This window comes from Clarias gariepinus, chromosome 24 (genome assembly GCF_024256425.1).
Source record: "Clarias gariepinus isolate MV-2021 ecotype Netherlands chromosome 24, CGAR_prim_01v2, whole genome shotgun sequence".
Taxonomy (NCBI): Eukaryota; Metazoa; Chordata; class Actinopteri; order Siluriformes; family Clariidae; genus Clarias; species Clarias gariepinus.
In genome coordinates, this window is record NC_071123.1 from 21216451 (window position 1) to 21235651 (window position 19201).

Consider the following 19201-nt stretch of genomic DNA (forward strand, 5'->3'; position numbering starts at 1 on the left):
ACCAGATCTGACTGCATATTTTCTTTTCTTTTTATTTAAATTGATATTAAACTAATTTAGAAGATATCGCTGTGACATACGTCACATACAGAAGGTCGTTTAGCCCAGGGAAAATGCCATGTAACAAACCATGTTCCATGTGGGGCTTCTTTGTTCTGTGTTACATCCACTATCATTTCCTTTAAAGAAGAAATTGGTTAAACAGGGTATTGAGAAAGAAAAAAAAGAAGAATATAGTTGCAAGCAATGATGAGCGGGCCCAAGCACCTGTGCCATCACCACCCGGGCACACCACGCAAACTGTTTTGTTTTTGTTTTTTTGAGGTTGTTTAGACCTCCCAATAGCCCCATGTGTTGGAATAAAAAAGTATTACACCATGATGTCACAACATAATTTCACTCAGGATGTTATTCGCCAATTTTCTGCATTTTAAAAGAAGCATCACATTAATATCATTCATAATTATGATATATAACTAAAGAAGTTATTAGCCACTTTTTAAACGTTTAAAAGCCTGGGTACGGCTGAACCGTTTAAGAAATCATGAAGTCACATGACTAACAATGAAAACCTTTTTGACTCCGCCCACTTTCTCTGGTAAACTTTTACTTTTTGCAGGGATTTATTCCTCTAAAGGAATATTAGGATTACTTTCAGTGTAATTAGTTTTGTTTTGTTTTTTTTTTACAAATGGAAATTGGTTTCACCAATAATTAATAAATCTCTCTTCAGTGTCTCTAAATTCAGAAATCTTCCATTTTAAGAACAATTTTACACTTCAGTTGTTTTCCTTTAAAGTAATGATGTGTTTTAGATCACATTGACCCCTGCAGGTGTATCATTCACCTGTGAGAGATGAACAGTGCTTTTTTGTATACACACTAGTGATTGGAAGTTTGGATCATTTTAGTGACTCGGTTCTTTGAATCTCGTTCATCAAAATGAACGAATCTTTTTTGAGTCGTTTAATTCATTCCATTCTTTTGATAAGACATAAAATAAAATGTTGCATATTCAATAAAAAAGACCTCCAAATCGTCTACATACACAAATTCTGGCTATAGTGCCAGTAATGAAAATATTACACTGCAGCTAAGGACATATTATAAACAGAATGAGTAGCTCACCATCATATCTTCTAGTCTGAGTCGTTCGTTCTTTTGAATCTATTGCACTGCATAGCGCCTATGGGAGTCACGTGACAAAAGAACAAACGACTCATGAACAAACGACTCACTCGTTCTTTTGACTCTATTTCATTGCATAACCTCAATGGGAGTCACGTGACAAAAGAACAAACGACTCGGAGTAGAAGAGTCATTGAGAAAGAATCGCGTAATTCCGTTTCCTGTACATAACCTACGGGGGTTTTGCGATGCTTTGCGCATGCGCGCCCAGTAGAAAATGAACGAATCACTCTCTGAGATACTCGTTCTTCTGAGTTACATAAAGTATTCGTTTAAAAAGAGCAAATCGTTCATAAACGACCCATCACTAATATACACACACAGTCTTACAGTGAGTCTTCAGTTTTCCTTTTTTTGGTTTCATTTAATTCATATACGAGGGCGAATGAAAATTTCTCCGCACTCCGGTTATATTAAAATTTGTGTTAACCGCACAGTTAATTTCATCAACGAAAAAATTCGTTGACGACGGAGTTTTTTCTCCCCTGTGTCTAACAAGAGATGAGACGTCACGGACATCAGTGTCTGAATTACCATCCAGTATCGTTGATAAAGAAAAAAGAGACTAAAAAGTGGTTTGAAAAAAATGTAAACTAATAAAACATCTATCTTTATTTTCAACATGTAACTTTCGTCACAATCTGCTGCGATACGCTGTTTGTTCATTACGGCGCGAGCAGCGGTGTTTCCCGGGTCACTGCGCGCGGCATATCAGGAGTAGTTTGCGCGCGCAGTGACGAGACGATACGAGCTGAGTCATCATTAGCTCTTCGTCATCACAGCAGTGTTAAATCAGGACAGAGACAAGAAGCGATATTTGGGATCATTTCTCTCAGATTAAACCGGAGATAAAAATAAGAAGGAAAGCCGATGTGTCGTAATATCTAAGGGGAAACAGTGTGGGAAACACAATAGCTAGGAAAAATATCACAAACCTAAAGAGACACATTAAGGCATCCCATAATAATCACCCAGTTCTGCAGCCTCTCTGTAGTAATTGTGTTATCACATGTTAACATCATTATGGTGTGATGTACTTTATTTTATAGTTAAACCAAAGGTGGCACAGTGGTTAGCACCGTTGCCTTGCACCTCCAGGGCCCAGGTTTTATTCCCGGCTGGGCTCGATTCCCGTCTCTGTGGAGTTTTCATGTTCTCCCTGTGCTCGGTGGGTTTCCTCCGGGGTACTTTGGTTTCCTTCCACAGTCTAAAAATATGCAGGTTAGGCTAATTGGCGTTCCCAACTTGCCCATATTGTGTGAATGGGTGTGTGTGTGCCCTGTGATGGATTGGCAACCTGTCCAGGGTGTAGCCTGCCTCGTGCCCTAAATCTCCTGGGATAGGCTTCAGGTCCCCGCGACCCTGAATACAGGATAAAGCGGTATAGAAGATAATTAAGGGAGTTAAACTGTTGCCAAACACGTTAAGCTAATAGGTTAGCGAATGTTTCTGACCCACAGGAGCTACAGTATCCCTAAAACAGTCCAAATGTGTAAAAACATATTTAAAAATAAAAAAGTTTTTTAAAAACTGTATTGTCCATACTGCTCCTATTGTTTTGTAGTTAAAAAATATGGACATGCAGCAATTAGCTGAAAACATCAGATGAAAAAATACATTTTAAATGTTAAGATAATTATTTTGTGAATTTTTTTTTTTAAAAAATGGGTAGGGCTGGACTAGATTAGCGTTAATTAATAAGTATCTTATTAATGTAATGTTATATTTCCATTGACTACAACTAAACTAAAATGTCCAGACTTTTAGTCGACTAAAACTTTGATAAACAAAAATATTAGATTTAATCAGATTGACTAAATATGATAAAAACCAACAGGGTTTCTCTTATCTGTTGTGATATCTGATAAATGATCACAATTATCTGTTGTGATCACTTATCAGTGAATCCAACAATTGAATTAGGACTTAATTGTTGTCTTTAGAAATGTGATTTAAAAACAACAATTAAGTCGTAATTTATCCGGGGACTAATTAATTAGTCCCCATTCAATTTATTAGTCCCGGGATTAATTAGTCCCTATTTAGACCAAGACTAAAATAAAAAATAGCTGACACAATTAACACTAGTTGGCCGCACTCTTCGATCAGCGCTTTTCGTTCAATGCCATTGTCTCCCCAGTCACTGGACGTGTTACATCAGTTGATTTGTATCTGCGGACGTTATGTTCTCACATGATGCACGTCCGCACACTTCTGCTCTCACTGTCAACACACTTGGTTTTGAGGCGTTAAAATGTCCTTCCTATAGTCCTGATCTCCCACCATCGGATGAAGATTCACAGGTCTTCATTCTGCTCACACCGGGGTGTAAAGTGTGTTAGAATAAAGAAATTAACTGATAAACCACAGAAACCCCTGACGAGGATAAAGCATTTAATGAAGACTGGAGAAAAAAAAAAAAGATAAGTGAAGGTTGACAGATACCTCGTTTACCCGACATTTCCCCATCTTACATGAGAAAATAATATTTTAAATTCCTATTGAAAAAAAAGTGGTTCAATATTTTTTTACAAGCATATAATAATAATAATAATAATAATAATAATAATAATAATACTGATAAACAAACAAACATGAAAAATCTGAAATGGTGAGCTCGAACGGAACGAAAAGGATCTGATTAGGAATCTGTGTGTGTGTGCGCGTGATCAGATAAATATCTGTGATTTATGATATGTGGCTCATTAATAACAACATTTAACACAAATGCAACACAAATAAAGGAGACAAACAGCAGCAAAAAGAAAACATTCGGAACAGCGTTGTAGGGCTATCAGGAAGGGCGGGGCTATCAGAAAGACGGGAGGGGTTATCAGAGCGGGTGGAACAATCAGAGAAAAAGTGGGGTTACGAGAGAGGGTGGGGCCATTAGAAAGATAAGTGAGTTTACCAGAGAGGTCATGTTGTGTGAGGGGTGAGTTTATCAGAGGGGGGTGGGGTCAGAGCATAACGAGAAGAAAATAGAACTGCGTAAAAATTGCGGATATCTGAACTATTTTTCTGCTTTTTTTTCCTCTTAACCACAAGGATAAACATGTTTTTTCTGATTAACGACTTTCCTTCTGATCCAAACACCATGGAGGAAAACGGATGTAACTGCGATTTACAAAAAAACTAAATAAAAAAAACAATGCAGCTTAGATTTACCATTTATCAAAAATAATAATAATAATAATTAAAAAAACAACACTGAAGCACCTTTTCCCCCTTTGCTTATCGGGCTATGGCCAACTTTGACTAATCTAAGGTTCAGATGATCAGATTACAGTATCAAACCTGAGAAATACTGGGCTGCAGCTTGTTGAAGAGGCTCTAAGACTGACTCTGTTAGCAAGTGTATCGCACATTCTTTCGGTTTCCGCCACTGATACTTGAGTGATGTTAATACTGAGGTCTCATACTGTAAGAGTCGCACTGATGGTGAAAAGTTTTTCGCTCCTGTTTTCTTTTTGCTGTTGAGCTGTGATGCGCGTGTAACGAGCCTCTTTTAATAAACTCTTTCGAAAAACCGTTTGCATGAATGAGTTTAGCTTCAGAATACACTGTTCATTAAAATCCAGTTTGGAAATTTTATATCTTTTGTACAGGTTTGTATAAATTTCCGCACTAATGCAAACTGACTTTAAATTATACTTTTGAATTTAAATAATTGATTTTACATTTAAGTTAATCAAGTTAATGAACGTGTATGATTTGTCACCTGAAGGCGGCGCTCTTTCACTGATTAGGTGACAATTTCTTTTTCCCTTTAATGAAACATTACCCTTTATATACCCTATGTGGGTGTGGCTAAAACCAAATTTTTCACCTTCATCAACATATCAATGCTTGACAGTTAAACAAAATCTTTATCTCTGATGTAAATTTTTTCTTCACACAAATCTTTAGATAAAGTTTAATAAACGAGGCTCATCATGTGTTATGTTGCAAATTAACGCACGAGCTGAGATTTTATTCCCACGAGAACATTTTATAGCTTTCCCCCCCTCGCACCAACTTCCTCCGTAAGAGAAAGAAAGAAAAAAAAAAAAAGATACATGACATAAGAAGTGCCTTGTGTTCTGGATACGTTCCTCCTCTTCCTTCTCCGTTTCCATCCTCCCCCTCAAAGTCCTGCACCACTTCCTGGGTCCCTGTTCCCTGCACAGAGGGCGGGGCTTGACCGTGTCCCCGCCCCCTCAGAGCACTCACCAGAAGCCGTAGACGATTAAGGAGCAGCGAGCAGGGTTTATAAAGCCCTCTGATTACAGACATACGATAAAGTGATACTTGTGGAATCAGTTTTCTTAAACCTCGAGACGGTCAGCTTATAAGCGCTTAGTATTTTTTCACGTTGACAAACACTTTGATGGCTCCCGTGAAGTCGGCAGAGAGGAGGACCTCCGTGTGGTCTGTTTTTAATGCGCCTGTTAAAGAAAAAAAACAAAGGAAAAAAAGAACGTTAAGTAAAAAGCTTAGTATTACACATGCAGGTTGCCATGGATACAAGTGTCACCTGATGGGATGGGTTCGGAATCGTCCGTGACGTCGCTCTTGCACTCGGTATCGGGTTTCTCCGCCCCCGGCTCCTGCGGAACGATCAGATCCGGGTGGGGCGCAAAGATGGCCGACGTCACGACTGCGTTATGGGCTAGGAGACAAAAACAGTCATGGTCGTTGTTAGATTGAAGAATTGGCAGGAGGAAGACGTTTACAAGACGTAACAGAAACATTGATTTTTACCTTTAATTCCTTCCCAGAAGTCATTGCGGTCCCTCCGTACGGAGGTGAACTTGCTCAGGTCGTGGTACGTGCTCCAGATGTACACGTATTTATCCTCGGAGCCGCTCACAATGAACGAATAATCGTGACTAAGAGAGAAACAAAAAAGTAGTTGTTATTATAATACCTTAAAACATTCTGATCAAACAGAAACCTGCTGATCAATTTGGTCTGGAACAATTCAGTGACTCAAGTCAATACACTGGTGCGAACTAATAAAATAATATATGTTTTTTGACAAAACGAGATAAATCCACTTTATCTCAAGGCTATTCTTGTACTTAACAAGCAAAAAACGGTTGTCAACCGTGGTAAACTTTAACTTGTATTTGATCAGCAGGTTATCAACATGACCATCGCTGTACCTCATATCTGCCCCCAAATTTTATTTATTTATTTATTTTAATGCTCTGTCACTTTAAAAGCGTCGCTCCTGACCTGAAGCTAGCTTTGATCTGACTGCTGCTGTTCACGTAGCCTTTGTACTTCATGGAAAGTGACAGGTCTCTCAAGTCATACAGGCGAATGCGAGAGTCGTTCGATGTCACCAGGATCTGTTGAGGTTTTTAAATGAATAAATAGATAAATAAACAAACAAAAACAAACAAAAATCATGTTCTACATTCACTCTCAGCAGTGTGTAACTGGACTCCAAACACACGTGTGTATTAAGCACGATTAAGGCTACCTTATTCTCTCCAGGCAGAGGCTCGATGCCGGTGATTTTGCGGCCCACGCGGTTCCGCCCCCTGGTGGAGCGCACGTGGATCTGCGTGTGGTATTTAAGGCGCTAAACAAAAAAGAAAAAGTAAACAGAGCCAGGTTACAACAAACACGGGTATCAGTTATCAGTGTAAACAGCACACAGCGCTGAAACTCACACACACCTGTTAGAAAATAAATAACATGACATAAACAGGTACTATAATAACCAAAGGTTTGTGAACCCCCATAATCATTCATTAAGCACATACAGGTGCAAATGTCCGAGTTGCCCGCAAACTTTCAGCCATATAGTAGTGTATTTCCAAGTAACAGTCAATCTCATACACACACACACACCTCCGTGTCGTAGAAAATGCAGCGTCCGTCGTAAGTGCCGATGACGGCGTATTTGCCGTTCTGACAGAAGTTGGCTGCGGTGATGAGACGCGTCTGGCCGTCCACCTCATTCCACAGGGCCACCTTTTTGTCCGGAATGTTCCACAGGCGCAGCTTACCGTCCAGGGAGCCGCTCAGAAAATACCGGTCGTCCTACATGACACACGCACACACACGTTATCACTCCATCATTCACTCATGCTGCCAAGTGTCCGAATCGGATAAAACACTCACTCTGGGATGGAAGGCGATGGCTGTGACGAAGTCGATGTGCTGGAAACAGCAGAGACACTCTCGTCTCGATATGTGCCACAAGCGCACCGTCTTATCCATGGACGACGACAACAGGAAGTAGTTCTACCAAGACGTAAAAACCTCAATCAGTATGGGGTATCTGGAGTGTTATCTGATTCCAATTTCTATTCCTACAATAAATAAATAAATAAATAAATAAACAAAAACAACTCTCTGACCTTTGACCAGGAGAGATCGAGAAGGTCGGCTGTGTGGCCTTTGTACTTGCAGAAGGGAAGCTGTCTGAAGGGAACGTTTCTGTCTTCGAGGTCCGAGTCATCCATTGCTGATCCTGCCAGCTGACACACCGAAAAAGAGAAATTACATTTTTATGTTTAAAACTGAATGCCCCCTTTTTTAAATTCTTTTTTCAATTAAAATTAATAAAAAATTTTAATTTTATGTTTCTGGGTAAAAACCTGGTGCTGTCAATTTAATATCATTAAATCAGTGTTAAAGTAAAAAATAAATAAATAAATACATATACACAAGTACTCCCCTATTTATGAACCAGTTTCGTCACAAGGGCACGTTCGTAAATTGGATTTGTTTCCAAGTCTGACAAAGTGAGTCTTGTTTGCCTTACCAATAGTATACAAATCCACGTGACTTAATCTCTGTCCCCTTTCCCCACACTGCCATCATCTGGCCAAAAACACGCCTAAGCAAATGAATCTCACAGAGAAATGTGAAATGTCTCTGCGCCTTTGTATTGAACTGTGAACTCCGTCTTGTTGAGGATTTTCCAAAATTATGATTATTCACCATCAGGACAACTTTACACGGGACTTCCGGGTTGGATATTGACAAGATTAGTGAAGCTCTAAAACCTCCTCAAAAAAAAACATTTAAATAGAGATTTACGTGAGATATATAATTAAAATAAAGGGGGAAGAAACATGGAAACTAGATGCAAAACTAAGAAAAAGGGGGCACTAACTTTCACACATAACTAGCATATCTATGCTAATATGTACAGCTTTCCTTAATCACTATTTTCCAGAAAGTCCCAGCTATGGAAGAATTTTACAGTTTAATAGAAGTCTGATTTAATTAAGATTTCTGGGGTTTATTACACAATTATTGAGTGCGAGTGTGTGTGCAGTGTGTGTTTGTGCCTTCTTACCCCTCCATCAGTGTCAGACTTGGACGAACACAGACTCTCTTGAGACGGCGAAGGCGAAACACGACCTACAGCGTAAGAGCAAAATACGATTATATACGGTACATATTAGGAATGAACACACTGTGTGTAAAGCCGTTATAGTAAAATAATTAAGGAAGAAGAATCGTACCTTCTGTGTTGTATTTGATCCTCATGTTGTTGAAGTAGTCGTAGGCGTTTTTTAGGACCCAGATTCGAACCACGTTGTCCTGACCGGCTGTAGCCAGGAGCCGGCCGCAGTGAGAGAACTTCATCGTCCAGACTGCTCCCTGAAAACACACACACGAGACATATCACACACAACGTACAGTATTATCACAAATCAACCGACCCTATGTCCAACTTCTCCTCCTCCTCCTCACCATGTGCTCCCCGCTGAGGTCCTGCACCACCCGGATTTGATCAAAGTCGAACGGACCCTTGAAGCCGTGCGCCGCCTTGAATTTGACGGGCCGCGTGTACGGCATGCCCTCGTCGTCGCTCGAGGACGGCTCGTCCTGCTCCGAGTGGAACACCTCGTCCCGGACACTCTTCACCTTGTTCACCGCCCTTTCGCCGTACTCCTCCGCCAGGTGCTTCGCCCGCTTCACCGACTTCCCCAGGAACTTCTTCAGCTGGGTGCTGCACAAAAAGGGGGGAGAGAAAAAAAAAGAGACAGTGAGAAGAGGAAGGCGAAAATAAGGAGGGGAAAAAAGAAAATTTGAAAATTCGGATGAGAATGAAAAAAAAAACAGATGAGTAAAAATACAAATAGGAAAAAGATGAGGAAACGGCAAGGGAAAAAAAAAAGATTGAAAATTTGAAAGGAGGTAGAACAGGAACAGGGAAATAAAAAGACTACAAGAATGATGAGAAAGAATTGATCTAAAAACAAAAAAAACTAAAACAAAAAAACTAAACAATGAGCGGGGCCAAGCACCCTGTGCACTTGGCACATGCATTAAAAGGGGGCATACCAATACCATGATGACATAATTTTAGAAAAGGGAGAATTCTATGTTTAGAATAGAATGCTGAAAAAAAAAGCCCCAAATGCGGACAAAAAAACAGCATGACACTATTATGTCACTTAATATAATGTCACACAGAAAGTTGTTAACCACTCTTCTGCATATGTTTAAGGCGTTGTCACGGCTGACCCGTTTGAGAAACCAAAAATCCCTCCGCAATTTTGCATCCTTAATGTCTTGAGATCGCATAGGCCTGGTTTGTAGGCGATCGTATAAATCCCCTAGGAGAAGTACATAAAATTAAAAAAAAATCCACTGGGTGCGTTTCGCAAAGGAGCCAAAATAACTTATTTCCTGTTGAGTAGAGCACACTAAAACCCCCAAAAAGCCCTGGATGTCGAAAAAAAATGTTTATAATAATAATCTTTAGAAGAACAAGATGGCACTCGGACATTACGTCATAATAGGGCTTGATGTCCTAGTGCTGGGGCTCTAATAAAAAGTATCATAAAAAATAAAAACCTACAGAGGAAGAGATGAGGAATGAAATTGCAAAGAAAAAAAGTATAAACAACAGAACTAGATGTTTAATTAAAAGATGCTGAAAAAACAAGTTTTTATAAATATTTTTTTTTTTTACGTTTTCTGTTTGAGTTTCCCTCCGTCCGTGTCGGCCAGTGCAGGCTGACTCTTCTCGTCATCGTCTGACTGAGCGGCGTCGTTCCTGTGGACAGAGAAGAGAAAAGATACGGCGTGTGAAATTAAATCTGTCCCTACCACACAGTACAATAAAAAAAGAAAAGAAAAGCAATCATGCCAAGTGTTAACGCTAGCCTTCAGTCATCATCAGCCATTTCTGGAAGCAGCGCACTTTTAAATTCCTTTACTGCGGTTAAAAAAAAAAAAGAAATAAAATGATAAAAAATTGGTAGGAGATAAGCAGCGGCGGTGGCGGCGGCGGCGCTCCGGGGAAGAAGCCGTGTGGTGTCACTTCGGTTCCGCTGTAAAACGAGGCCAGATCGAAGCGCGGAGAGAATGCGATTACGGATACATTTCATTTCAGAAAAGACCCCTGGGACACGGCGTGACAGATAACTACGCGGCAGAAGTTAAAGGCGTGAAGAGGTGTGGGGGCTGGGGGGGGGCCAGCTCGCTCACTCTCTCGCCTTGTTTTCACGCTGATGTTACTCAGAGGACTTCTATAAAACTGAAGCTTTTCATCCTTGTGCATCAAGTCTGTAGTTTTATTCTAATCGATTCACATTCGGTATGGAGAACATCATCTTGTACATTTGCTCAAAATGAACCGGTGCTGTCACGACCTTCTCATAGTAACTACTTGACAAACTTTTCTGTGATTTTGTCATATTTAGTGTCCCTGGGGTTACAGCTGGACAATGCGGTACCACAAAATCATATTATATTAAACTGGGATATGGTGCACTTATACCAATCGATACCAGCGGATTACGAGCAGATTATTTGGAGAAATTAATACTAGGGATGGAAATCATCAGGGACCAGCTGATACGATATTATCACAACACCGCTATGCTAATTCAATTTGTATTGTGATTCTGTTAGTGTCAAGGTTTTATAAAATATCGCAATCCGATATTCTTTTTTTTTTGTTTTGTTTTTTTATTGCAAATAATTCGCTTTTAAGACACCGAATGCTGTGTTGCCTGTCAATGTGTGACTAGTTTAGAGTGCACCACCTGCAGGACTATAGAGAAACAGCAACATTTTACCTCAAAACGCAAATGCAGAGTCCAAAAAATTCATACACGCTTCAGGAAAAGAAAAACTTGTAAAAAATATTAAATACTAAATTTATTGCTATACGTTATGATAATAGTATGCTAATAATATAATATTATTCATATTAATATAATATACATCATATTATTTTTCTTTTTCCTAAAGTGTGTATAAGTTTTTTGGCTGACTCTGTATATATAAATAAAATAATAATAATAATAATAATAGTTCGATTTGGGAGTCAGGGTGGCAAAACATGAATTGTCAGAAGAATGAATCACAATGCCCAAATGAATCGATTCTTTTCCACATCTCTAATAAATAATGTACCAAACCTTTAAAACAAACATTATGGCTTATAATATAATATAATATAATATAATATAATATAATATAATATAATATAATATAATATAAACCACAATACTTTAATATGTAATGAAAGCATGACGAAGCACAATCTGTTAACCTGAATTTGCAGAAAAGTTTTATGGGACATCAAAAACAAAAAATTAGAAATACAATATGTGGACAAAAGTATTTGGCCCAACCTGCACTTACAATGTCTCCAAGTACATATACTTCAATACAGAGTCGGTCCCCCTTTTACAGCTATAACAAAAACACTCAAATTCTTACAGAAATACTCCAAAAATCTTGCAGGGAGGCTTTTCAAAAGATGTTGGAGTGTTTCTGTGGGAATTTGTTCCCATTTATTCTGTAGAGCCTTTATGAGGTCCGGCACTGATGTAGGTCTGGCTCACAACCCCTGTTCCTATTTATCCCAAAGGTGCTCGATGGGGTTGAGGTCTGATCTCTGTGTTCGGGCCAATCGAGTTCTTCCACACCGAACTCATCAAACCATGTCTTTATAGTCCTTACTTTCATGTTGGAAGATAAAAAGGATCTTCCCCAAACTGTTGCCGCAAAGTTACACAGAAGCATACCTTAGATGTCTTGGCATGCTTAAGTATTAAGATTGTGACATAAACACAATCTTAATGCTTAAAAGTGTGAAACTGGGGATGAGGGCTCTGATTGATTGAAACACCTCAATTCAATAATAACAGGTTTGGACAAATACTTTTGTATTTGTGTTGCAGTGTAGCATAGGAAAAGAAAAAAGAAAAGATATTGAGACCGAGTTTATCACGATATCTATACGGCCAGCCATAACAGTTATATGGTGAACTGTATACAGCATTTTACTTACTCGTTTTCTTTTAACGTTACTACCAGTCAAAAGTTTGGACACCCCTAATTCTAACTCCGTGTTCTTCTCTGAGTTTTATAAAACAATGCCGAAGATGTCAAAAAAGAAAAAAAGTTAAATAATCTCCTTTGACCAGTCGATATGGAGATGTATCTGCTACTTATGCTCTGTAAAGCTTTATAACGGCTGTTATTTAATTGGTAACGCGACAAACAAGGTGCTATTTGTTAATTGGTGAGGCTGGTGACTCTAAATGAACTTCTCCTCTGCAGCAGAGGTCATTTTTGGTCTTGCTTTCCAGGGAAGGTCTTCATGAGAACCAGTTTGTTTATGGCGCTTGATGGGTTTTGCAAATGCACTCAACACAATATAGAACTGTTCCAGATCAGCTGACCTGATCATGTCTTTAAATAATAACTGACTGTTGTTGTTGTTACTAAATTAGCTAATTCCCAACGTGTACTTTTAAAGTTTTTAAATCCCCAGTATTTTTCTAAAATGTTGAAAATAAATCACTGAACAAACAAAAAACTTTGAATTAGAAGGCGTGTCCAAACTTTTAACTGGTACTGTATGTTAGAAATATCTTAAAGTAAAGCGGTGCATTGAGGGAAATTGTGGTCTCTTATTTGATACTGAAAACCCTGTGTGTCGCTTGGTATTTAACACCACGCCAGGTGCATTATGGGTAAGGGTGTATCCGTACGTGATGTACTCCTTGGTCCTCCTCATGATGTGCAACGTGAGCGGGTTGATTCCAGCTGGGAGTTTCTCCTCAGCCTGGTTCAGGGGGATCTCCTCACCGGTGTCCAGGTTCTTAATCATCACGCTCGCCAAGATCTCCTGCATGGGCACGTAAACACCGCCCGAGTGAGTGAGTGAGTCGACTTAAATCTAACACAACCAGACAAACACCGACACGTGTAACCGGACATTACCTCATCAGTGAGCTCTCTGCCAGAGTTAGAGCGCGGTCTCTGGGGTCCAGGAGTTTCACTACCGCTCGGACTGGGCTCTCGCTCGTCAGTTTCCTACACAAACAACAACGTCAAAATATATATATATTTTTTAAAAAAGCTAATTTTTATTTTTAAAATGTCAAATGATATAAAAGTTGTGTATGACGTTGCTGCTCACCTGTGCAGTCACCACTTTATCCCCACTGGTGGCGCTGGCGAGATCCAGAGAGTGCTGCAGCTCCTTGGCGATTCCTCTGACGCTGGCGTTTGGACTGACCAGTCCGCACGGCTCGTCCGATCCCTGTCCAGACACTGACCAATCACAGGGCACCTCGTTTTTTAACGTCATAAAATCACTTCAAACGAATAAAAATACCTTGACACAAAATGCAGCCATAATAAATCGGGGAGACTAGCTCATATACATTTTTTGTATGCATTATTTTTGTTTATTCATTAGTCTGGAAACACAATAAACAAAGTAAAGGATAAACAAATAAAAGCGGTCTCACCCTCCAGCCTTGTGGGCCGAATGATTTCCTGAGACTTCTTACTGGCGGGGAGAGAGGGCCGTGCCGGGGGCGGTGGCCTGGGTGGCGGAGCCCCACTGGGAGGTGGCGGTCTCGAGGGAGGAGCTTTCTTGGTGCTGGCGACGATATCCGGCTCCACGGTGAACTGCCTGGGAGGCTTCGACGGGCCCGAGTTGTTCAACTCTGGTTTGTCTGCGAGCGGCACCTGATCCAAGATATCCGCCGTCTTCTGCGTTTCTGAATCGTCGGCAGACTGAGACGGTCCGAGGGCACGCGTGATGTCCGGAGGAGGAGGGGGAGGAGACGTTTCTTCCTGAGATGCCTGTGCTCCATCCACAGCCACTTCCTGTGTGTCCCGCTCGTCCTGCGCATCCTGTGCCCCTGGGTCCGGTTCCTCGGGAGCTGCTGGGAGATCCGGGGCTACTGGAGGATCTGGAAGTGAGGAGGCGGAGCTTTTATCCTCAATGCTCAATAGGTCCTCCTCAACTCCGCCCCCTTTCTGACTCTCCTCTATAATACTGTCGATGATCTGGAGAAAGAGAAAGATGGACAGATTGAAAGAGTGAAAGTTAAAACTTCTCACTCCTAGAGTGAGAACTCCTAAAAGATGATGTCATTGTTGTGATTTAATCAGATTGACTTATCCAAACACATTTATTTAATTTAAAAGAACCTGTCTACCAGTTACTACGCATGTTAAAAAGAGGATTAACCAATCAGGATGGTGTATTTTTCCCAACTGTTTAAAAGCTATTATCTATAGCTAGTTAACACTCTCTCATTGCTCATTACTGCACTTTAAATTTGACACAGTTTATTCCTCATGAATGCACCTTAAATTGTAAACAGTTTCTTTTTTTTTTACTTTTTATATAATATGTGAACTGGCTGCTGTAATGATACAATTTTTCTTTGGGATTATTATACAAAGTTATTTTGCTCGTTTTCAATCCTTTGATGGTGTAAGTAATAGTTTCCTGATATCCACACGTGATATACGATCGCCATCACACTAATCACACACGCAGTCGCTGGTTTTAGTTCCTCTTCCCTCATCCTCCTGTTTTATCAGTTCCTGGCTACGCCGCGGACTCCCAGGATCTCAGGACGAATAAAGTGCCGTCCACGAGTTTGTTAAGGAAACACACTGCTGAATGTCAAAGCAACAATAGCGTCTTTTGTTCTCAGATGGAGTGAGCTTGGGACTCGGGCCAAAACACACAAACCCACACAGATCTGAGTTCTCGGAATCTGAATTCCACATAGACACTGTAGCGCGGCGATCAAGAGTGGGCGTTACAACCTAACGATCGGCCACTCAGCTCACATTCACAAACTCGAGAGAGATAGAAGAGAGAAACTGGTGTAACCTGGAGAGAGTCGTCATGGCGAGGCTCTGACGCAGCAGCTTCTTCCTGTACCTGGTTCTTTTGAGTCTATGGAGACAATCAGATAGAAGACAACGATCACTTTTTCATGCTGTTGAATCTATTGGAGTGGTATTACTACTTATTCCACAATGTCTAATGATGTTTACTCTGACTGTACAAAATAACCTCAGCAAATTTAATTAACTCAAACAAATAATTATTAAATCATAAAAAATACACCAAAAATGGTAAAACCTGACTTAAGACAATCGGTGTACCGATCGTCAATGATTGACAGTTACGTGCATTAATTGATCGCTTTGAAATATTAAACGACAGTCCACGAAAACCCTTTCCCGCCCTACCAGTGGCATGCTCTAGTCTGCACTTCCTAAACGTCCACGCTTTCTGTCGCGCTAAACGGACAAAACGCCCCGCCCAGCGATTAAACTAAATGATATACAGGCCACGTCCACTTCAGGATCAAACCTTAACACCGCACTAGAAAGATCTAGATGCAGAGCGGGGCTACAGTTAACAACACCTTCTTTGTAGTTCTGACCATCTGGAACTTATTACAGCGTGATGACATCACAATCATAATAATAGTTTAAGCAGAGACTCTGAAGCAAACTCAGTCTGTAATCAAATCAAATCTTGAGCGTGTCAGTCACTTCGACATGCTGATGTGATAACCAGACTAAACCCCGATATGTGGGCGGGGTCTCTACCCTCTCGAGAGACTACAGAATAAAAAATTAAAAAATTTCACAGCACTCGCAATTTTAACACTGACTCTACGACATAATTTAAAAGAAAAAAGTTTAAATGTAACGATGAAAACATGATCTTTGTGAGAGGGATTGTAATTAGTACCTGAGGTTGCGGGAGGACGAACTTCGCAGGTGACCTGAGGAATTAAAAGACAACACCGTCAATCAGGATCGTCATTATTACAGAATTCAAATGTCTTTCCACTTAATATAGTTACAGTGCTGTAATATTCCTGATTTTCTTTCCATATTTGTCACACTTGATTGATTCAGCTCATCAAAAAAAATTTAATATTACACAAAACACAAATGCAGTTTTTAAATGAAGATTTCATTTATCAAGAGAAAAAAAACCTTTCCTTTAAATCATGAATAAACTCTGATTAACCACAACTGTTTGGGGATAAATGTCACTCGCCAAATTTGCACTGTAAACGGCTCGTCTTTAAAAAAAACAAAAAAAAAAAAAAAACAGGTAAACTAACCCTTACAACTAACGCAGGTGTCACAAAAAGGCAGAACTCACAGGATACTCATTATTATTATTATTATTATTATCCTTATTACTACTATTATTTGCTCAAATATTTTTTGCTTAGTCATGTGTGCATAACTGGTTACAAAAAAATAATGTTTAATTCATCATATTGTCTAGGGTAGAGCTGGACAAAAGACGTCCAAGGATAACTCTATACTGCCCAATCCTGCCGCCATATATATTTAACATAAAAAAGAAAAGAAGACTAAAAGGCTCTGGGTTTTAAAGTGCCATCTTACACCAAAAAGAGTTTAGTTCTTTTAAGTTTTTTTTTTTTTAACTTCGCTTTACTCTTCATTTCTATATCATTACTTGTACATAGTGTGAATTTTACAGCTAACAGTTTTCTATATTCGTATAATTTTATTATTATACTCTTTATATTTTTTATATCTTATTTATATTTCTATTTGAACATATTTTCTTTTTTTATACTGTTTTTTTTTTATCATATCCTTATTTTAATACAATTTCTTTTTTTCAAACTTTTAGGTCATGGTCAGTCATTACAAGCATTTCACTTCATATCATATTGTGTATGCGACAAATAAAATTGGATTATTTTTTCCCCACACACATATGAGTGGATAGAGGAGAGAGTTTGTAGGTTGGATCTTAGAAATGTGAAATAAATAGAAAATATCAAATAAAATTAAAATATTGTTTTAAGGATGATATATATTTAAAGTTTGTTGTATGTACGGTAGTTACACCGCCGCCACTGAGGAGGCTGCAGAAATGTTAACACAGATGATAGCGTTTCTGTCACCTCCGGCTTAGAACGCAAAAAGCCAGAAGGATCACAAGGACCCGCCTTCACATTCTGTATTCATGATGAACGTCAAGATCGAGCAACAGGGCCATGACAGGAGTCCATGGGCAAGGATGGCTAGTCAGGTAGTCTGACCTGATCTCACAGTGATGAATGAGTGTGTCGTCTGAATCGTTTAAGTGTGACACATATGCAAATATAAATATTTTTAATCAGTAAGGGGGGCAATACTTTTTCATAGCACTGTGGATAAAGACAGACAGACAGACAGACAGACAGGAGTTTATCATTTGTGACGTTTCTGAAACATCTTTTAAAAAGTGACTGATTCGATTCAAAGAGTCGGTTCACTGATTCAACTCAGAGTCGACTCTTCAGGAGTAAAAAGAGTAAAGGTTAAACAAACATTCCTGCGCAACCAGTACCACTTTCACTGCATATTAACCGATTTATTATCCTACACAAATTATTTGTACACATTACCAAAAACCTTTACATTTACAACAACATAAGACTGATATGAATTAACTAAAACCTGTTTGTTTTTCTGGGTGATCTGTCCTGTGTCAGGTGAGATGAAGTCTGATAAGCACCTGATGCAACGTGTCACACCTTAAGGTCTTACACAAGACAGATTTTTTATATATATATATACATTTTTAAAAATAAGCATAAATAAACCCCAGGCTCATGTCGTGACAGTCATGATAATCAGCACACACAAACAGATTATCAGTATAAAGCACAAACCACAAGCAGGAAGTGCAGGAGTTAACTGAAGTGAGTTTCTGATATCAAACGAGCCGCGGCCCAAATACCGCTCTATTGTAAAGCAAGTGCACTACACACAGCGCGCGCAGTCAGTATAACAGTATGACGCCGAACACCCTAAGAAGTGGGCACGCATAGAACCCTAATCCTAGATTTGACATTCGGCCTTGCTAGCTCGACTTGCAAGCTTAATTCACCTGTTTTCCGACAGCATAAAATTTTCAAACCTTTCCTGGTCTTATCCCAGGAGTGTGTACTCACACATGCGGCGATGGAGACAAGTTGACATCCTCTGCTGCGTCGTAAAACTCCTCGGCATCACTCGTATCAGACGCCATTTATTTACAACACGGCTAGCTTAGCTACCAGCTAACCAAGGCCCCGAGTTGTTGTTTTGATTTTAAGGTAAAAATTGACAAATAAATAAATACATAAAAAGAAACACTAGAAAGAAAGCTGACAGGTCCTGTTGATCTCCTCTGGCTGACTAGCTTATGCAGATAAAGCTAGCAGCAAAGCTAGAAATTCACCCAATAAGAAATAATGGGAGAGGCCCCGCTGTCACTGCCCGTCTTTCACCGCGCATGCGCACCATCTTTGCGCATGCGTACGCATCACATATGCGCAACCTTACTAGCCGGTGATGCTAGTAAGGTTAACACGTTAACGCGGCCGCCATATTGGAAAAGAACCAGCTAGCTTTGGTCTATATAAATAAACGAACGTTTTTGTCTGTACATTGTTCATTGGTTTAATGTAATATTATACTTAATTTACACGTCTCTGTACTAAATGTTTGATTGTATTTATATGCAAAAATATGATTAAAGTGTTGAAAATTTGTAAAATTGCTTAGATTTTTGGATTGTTTATTTGCATTTACACTATTTCCTATAGGAAACATACAATTTTGTCTTAAGAATTCACCTCTGGACTAAATTAAATTTATATGACAAGGTACTGCTTTTTTTTAAAAACAGTTTTACTGATGAAGTGTTATAACTGAATCTTACCAGACTGGAGTCATTTTAAGA

At 39.4% G+C, this 19201-nt stretch overlaps 1 protein-coding gene across 1 annotated transcript; it reads right to left on the reverse strand.

Moving 5' to 3' along the window:
- Positions 1-3565: 3565 nt before the first annotated feature.
- wdr44 (WD repeat domain 44) lies at positions 3566-18737 on the reverse strand. Its single transcript, XM_053485137.1, has 19 exons — positions 18429-18737; positions 16190-16223; positions 15314-15379; positions 13926-14472; positions 13592-13725; positions 13393-13485; positions 13161-13297; positions 10121-10204; positions 8893-9151; positions 8661-8799; positions 8492-8556; positions 7545-7664; positions 7306-7428; positions 7033-7224; positions 6659-6760; positions 6409-6524; positions 5932-6059; positions 5705-5839; positions 3566-5615 (listed from the first exon to the last, which is right to left on the reverse strand). Exons 1-19 carry the CDS (start codon positions 18503-18505, stop codon positions 5527-5529), a joined length of 2640 nt encoding a protein of 879 aa, XP_053341112.1. The 5' UTR covers positions 18506-18737; the 3' UTR covers positions 3566-5526.
- Between the last annotated feature and the right edge of the window lie 464 nt (positions 18738-19201).